At 37.0% G+C, this 6,136-nt stretch overlaps 1 protein-coding gene across 1 annotated transcript in view; it reads left to right on the plus strand.

Moving 5' to 3' along the window:
• LOC109230820 (protein ENHANCED DOWNY MILDEW 2) overlaps positions 1-6,136 on the plus strand; it is a 31,117-nt gene that overhangs the window by 11,517 nt on the left and 13,464 nt on the right. The window contains exons 6-13 of the mRNA XM_019396263.1: positions 467-563; positions 665-769; positions 1,610-1,857; positions 1,945-2,070; positions 2,179-2,655; positions 3,074-3,212; positions 3,330-3,431; positions 5,900-5,992. Of these exons, the coding sequence (XP_019251808.1) occupies positions 467-563; positions 665-769; positions 1,610-1,857; positions 1,945-2,070; positions 2,179-2,655; positions 3,074-3,212; positions 3,330-3,431; positions 5,900-5,992 (1,387 nt within the window). The remainder of the gene's footprint in view (positions 1-466; positions 564-664; positions 770-1,609; positions 1,858-1,944; positions 2,071-2,178; positions 2,656-3,073; positions 3,213-3,329; positions 3,432-5,899; positions 5,993-6,136) is intronic.

Genomic DNA, 6,136 nt, shown 5'->3' on the forward strand with positions numbered 1-6,136 from the left:
ATCTGATTTTCTTTTTTAAATGTTCCATTGTTAATGTTTTATTTATTCCCAACAATACGGATTTGCACATAGGTGTAGATCATTGATTCAGCTTGTTTGGTCAGCTTATCATAACTATAAAGAACAGAAAGATAAGCTCTGCCGTCCAGTGTCCTACTGAATACATAGTGCATTCAGCTGTGTTTGAAGTTAACAACATAATCTGGCTCCTAGGTCTTTGTTGAGTTTTTCTTAGTTTGTTTTGGTGATATCAAATTGACATTTTTGTTTGCACCTACTTCTCCTGAGAACTTTTGTAATTTCAAAGTCTATATCTACCGGATAGTAGTATGTAGTTACATCCTAGTTCTCTCTTTTCCGAGGTGATTAATTTTGGTTCTGAATTGCTTATTATCATCTTAAAGCATAATTACTAGTGGCTTTTTTCTGTTTCTCCAAATAATATGCCCCTTGTGATCTCAACCAGTTGCGATGGAAAGTGCTTGAGGTCATTTCATGCTACAGTGGAAGATGGTGCTCAATCTCAGTGTGAGTCTCTTGGATTTACCAAGGCTCAAGTTAGGGTATGTCAAAGTCTGCCTGAATTTCGTTCCTTCTACTGAACTTTATTTTCATCTCTGCTTAGCATATTGCTTCCTACTAATACAAGTTTTTCTCCTTCAAGGCAATGAAATATCAAGATTTCTATTGTAAAAATTGTGAATATCAGCAGCACCAGTGCTATGCTTGTGGGAAGTTAGGTTCTTCTGATCTATCATCTCATGCAGAGGTACGAACAAACCTGTGAGACCTGCTGGAATAGTACAATTGTTTGAAGATGTTCAGCCATCTGCTACTGTTGAATGTTGACTGTTAAATCAATATAGGAAAATAGTGCGTATAGTAGTACATGATTGTAGCGTATAGTTTATTGAATTAAGACTTACAACTGGTTAATCCAACTGTTATAGTCCCCATTGATTTCTGGATATGCCTGCAATGCCACTGAAAATATTCTCAATGGATACGGCCGTTCTCACTCTTTTAATACATGCACTAACTGCGTTGTCCCCGAAGTTTTCTTCAGAATAGCCCGGTGTGTGATAGCTGGACTGAGGGGCACTTAATATTGGAGCTACTTCTTTCTGTGTAAAAACTGGAGTCCTTTCATTATATTCATTCTTGCTCCTCATGCGCACTGATCAGCTCTATTACACTGCTCTTTCTCCAAACTCTTTTTTGTTTTGGTTTGTTGGGGTGGTGCTGCTGCTTCTTATTCTACCTACATCCTCCTTTTTAACGGTAGCTTTGCTTCTTCCTTTTTTTCTTTAAGTGTTTTATTTTCTTTTTTCTTCTACCTAATACCACCTTTAATCATACTTGGTGCTCATTTTTCCTTTCTGGTAGGAATTGTTAACTCCTGCTCCCTGTGGCAGTAAATGAAAAGAAATTTCGCAACAAAAGGCTAGCATAAGCGCCTATTGCATTTAATTGCATGTATGATTCTATTTCGTTAAGAAAACAATTATAAGTGCATATCTGTGCTCTTGATATTATTTTCGAGTTTGTACTTTAAATTGCAGGTTTTTCATGGATATGGTTAAGTCAAAATTTTGGGTACGGTTTTCAGGTCTTCCGTTGCGTTAATGCAACTTGTGGCCATTTTTACCACCCAGATTGTGTTGCCAGACTGCTTCATCCTGATGCTCAGTTGAAGGTTGATGAACTTAGAAAGAAGATCGCTGCTGGTGAACCTTTCGCTTGTCCTCTGCATCAGTGCTGCGTCTGTAAACAGAGAGAAGATAAAGATAAAACCGAGTTACAGTTTGCCATGTGTAGACGGTGTCCAACATCATACCATCGGAAATGCTTGCCTAAGTACTTACTTTATTGCTCCTTGATATTCTCGTGGACACTGGACACTACTTTGTGTACAAGTGTAACTAGTATTATGTAAATGGCCAGGGAAATTGTTTTCGACAAAAGCAAGGATGAAGAAGAAAATGACGAGGATGAGGATGAGGACGAGGATGAGGAGATGCCAAGGGCATGGGATGGTCTTATACCAGATCGAATTTTGATTTATTGCTTGTGAGTTCTTTACATGTCACTTCTGCGTTTACTTCATCTGAGCTGGTATTTTTCAAGTGAGCTTTACTCTAATTTTTTCCAAGTGACTTATACTGACAAATTCTTCAGAAAACATGAGATTGATGAAGAGCTTGCTACACCTTCAAGAAATCACATCAAATTTCCGGGAGACCATAGGAGGGGAAAGCAAATATCTGAAGAATTGGACAAACTAAAAGGAAAATCTGCAGAAGTTACTAATGGCAGAGTGATTGCTAAAAAACCAAAAACTGATGAAAAATTGTCCAAGGCAGTGAAGGATGATTTTTCCAGAAAGAGAGAGAGGAGATTGTCTCTACCTGATTCTTCAAAAAGACAAAAAGTAATTGATGCTACTAGAAAGAGTTTGAACAAGACATCATCTGCAAAGCTCAACAAAACTGTCAATAGTGAAGGTAAAGCCTCTTTAGGTCTAAAGTTATATGAACTCATTAGCAGGGAATCACAACCCGTTGAGTCTAGTGAAGAGGGGAAAACCAAGATCATGAAGTCTGACAAAAAGGAAACAAGCAGTTCACAGACTTTAGATGCTACAGCAAAGAGCAGGTGAAGCACTCTAGCTCTGTCAATAACTATTTTCGCTTGAGGTTCCACAGATATAACAGCTTTTCCTTTTCCTTGCTTAGGATGAGGGTTTTAACTCATAGCTATAAATTTTGACACGGTGGAAATGTGGTTTCATCTTAAAATGGTTTTGAAAATTACTCCAGATGTAATCATGTAGGCTGCTAATGAATCCCAAACCCAAAAAAATGACCCCCATAACAAAAAAAGCTAGTTTCTTGAATGAACTGAATTAACATGATATAATTTTTGCTGTTTTTAGTTCTGCTTTTTCTTTATTCTACTGGCATATGGTAGGATGCTGTATTTGTGCTTTTCTCGAGGTCTGGTCCATGTATTCCTTTCTGTTTTCGGTGACCGATAAGATGCTGTTCTGTTTTCCTTCATGCCTTCCATGCAGAATTTTGTCTATTATGAAAGACGTTAAATCCTCTATAACTATGGATAAACTGGTGAAGCAAATATCACCAACTACACATGCATACTCGTCAAAATTTGACAAATCTATAACCTTGGGGAAAGTGGAGGGTTCCATTGAGGTACTTGAGAAACTATTTTTTATGCTGATTTTTGTTGAAAGTATCTTTAGTATGACCTATTTTACCAGATGTCCTGGAGCGACATCCAATAAAAATGACCTATTTTATGTCTTGCAGGCTATTCGTGCGGCCTTGAAAATATTGGATGAAGGGGGCAAAGTTGAAGATGCAAAAGCTGTCTGTGAGCCTGGGCTTCTTGATCAGATAATGAAGTGGAGGGTACTTGTCATTCTTCCTTTTAATTTGCTTATTCTAATTGCCTTGAGGTCTGAACATTTAGTTGTCCATGCTAACTTAAATATATGCTCTGACCTTAAGCAGCATCAATATGATATGATGAACAATGCCCCTTCCCTCTTCAGACAAAAAAGAAAGTGATATTCTTGAGGGATGCGTATTTCTGGAACACTGTAGCATATAGTAATATGCTTACACCCCTAATATCAGATAATCAAAATGAAACTGTTTAGTACTTTTTCTTATTGGTGTAAAGAATGACCTGTAAATGATAGTGACTCCATACTTGATATCATAGAATCCTTGTAAGTTCTATTAGTAGGGGGATTCTTTACTTTTTTTGGGATATGTATTTTGTCACTTCTACCAGCACAAACTATGTGCTGTTTTCTTTTATAAGATGTTACCGTTCTCGAAAAATAATATGCTTACACCCCTAGATTGGTCCTGTGGTCCAGTATCCAACTGCAAACCTTGATCTTGATCGAATCCTGGTTCCCCTTCCTCCTGTGGAGCCAAGCACACATTCTCCAAAAGCAGTGTTGTAAAAAAGAAGAGCGCTTCATCGCTTATAGGGATGAAGCGAGCCTATGGCGCTTCAAGGGTGTGAAGCGAGGCGATCTTAATGAAGCGACCACGTCATGCGTGAAGCGAGGCGAGCTATTCTTTAAAAAGCAGCGATTTTAGTAGTAAAAAGGAACTTTGGGACTCTTTTTAAAAAATAAAAAAATATAAAGAATTAAGTCAGGTAATGTAAGGCAAAAGAAGTGGTGGAAATCTATCCCAGCTGTGGACAGAGAGAAAGGCAAGGTGCTTTGAAGATATCAGCAGTCCTATACATATAATTAAGTCAAATTGTATTTTGTCCTTGTACTCTTGGTGCAAAGAAAATTATGTAGAGGGTGCTGAATCTTTACTTGATTTTCTAGGATCATTGTAAAGAGTTATTAGTAGTTCTTGTAAGAGAGTTATTAGTAGTTCTTGTAAGATGAACAAGACTGTTTACTTGAACTCTAAATAGGGTTGCCAACGTTTCCTTAATGCTGATGAATACACTATTACCATCTTAAAAAAAAGAGTCCAGGTTGGGATCTCTTTTAGAAGAGGTCAAACATATGCTTATATAATATTTTTGTTGAGTTCTTTTTTATTAAGTTATTTTACTAATCTGAGCAAAGTTTATTTTGGTATTTTTTTAAATAAAAATGCTCTACCCAGACCCCACTTGTGGTAATATACTGGGTTTGTTGTTGTTATTGTTTTTAAAAATTGCTCTTCACTTCAAAGAAGCGCATGCTTCATGCTTTAAGCGAAGTGAGCCCCTGTCGCTTTTTTGCGCTTCGCTCTGAAAAACACTGTCCAAAAGTGAAAGATATGCTCACTAGCCCCGGGTAGGTGAATGGGTGAAGGTAGAGAGAGAAAGATAAAAAGGACACATATGTCTCACTACAGATCTTGTATCTTTCTCTACTGTCAATATAAACACATACGGATATTTTCCTTCTGTCCTTTAAAAAATCTTAGTTACTTATATGATTTTGATCGTTTCAGGCATCGAATCAACCTTTGCTTAAATTAGTTTGCAATTGGTTTTTGGTTGCCTTATCCATATAATTAGGTATCTGGTTGTTTCATGTGAAGATCACTTCTCAAATTAATGGCCAATCATTTCTTCTATGAAGTTGTTATTTTTAATTGATTTGATAGTCATTTATATAATTATCTTTAGTTTACGAACACCCAAAGGTGTGGCCTAATGGTCAATAAAGTGGGTTGAGAACCATGAGGTCTCAGGTTCATATCCTAGCGGAGACAAAAACTCTAGGTGATTTCTTCCCATATGCCCAAACCTTGGTGGATAAAGTTACAGTACAGATGGGAGGTGGCATGTGCCCCATTGAATTAGTCAATGTGTGGGCAAGCTGGCCCGGACACTATGGGTATAAAAAAAATCTTTAGTTTACCAACCACTCCCCGAACTAATTTCAGTAAGATATTTTCTCAAAAACAAATTTCATAACACTGATAAATAAGCACCGTCAACAACTGAATCAGATTGAACTATCAATAAACCTCAAGATAACTATGTTGAACTGATTGTTTGATTGGCTTAGGTTTCTTTGCTTTTGCCATTTAAATAATTTAAAATTTTCAATGTTAAGTTTGGTTGCTGGTCTTTCAATTTAGTTGCTTGCTTCTTTTGGCACATTGAGATGGCTGTTTGGTGGTTTGTAGTGCTGAAGCATTAATCTATTCTGCATAACTAGGTCTAAGCATTTTATATTAGCTGTTCAAGTGGGTTCAAGTGTTCTATATTGCATTTTTAGCAGACCTAGATTTTAGTGATTGCTAAAAGCTGTACCGCACTTTGCTTTCTATTTCTTCCCTTTGTTTTTTGTCTATTGTTTCCCCAAATTTCTCATAAATACCGAAATCTTTTTTTTTTGTAGAGCAAGCTGAGAGTATATCTTGCTCCCTTTTTACACGGAATGCGCTACACGTCCTTTGGTCGCCATTTTACGAAAGTGGAGAAACTGAGAGAGGTGAGCTAGAACTTAAAGCTTTTTTTGTCATCAGAAGATATATTTGTTGTTTGTTGTAGTGAGTTCGATTTCACCTCTCCGACTGGTGATATCGGAAATTGAGCCAGAAAGAAGATTAAGTTACGGGCTTTGATTTTTTTTTTC

This window comes from Nicotiana attenuata, chromosome 8 (assembly GCF_001879085.1).
Source record: "Nicotiana attenuata strain UT chromosome 8, NIATTr2, whole genome shotgun sequence".
NCBI classification, from domain to species: Eukaryota; Viridiplantae; Streptophyta; class Magnoliopsida; order Solanales; family Solanaceae; genus Nicotiana; species Nicotiana attenuata.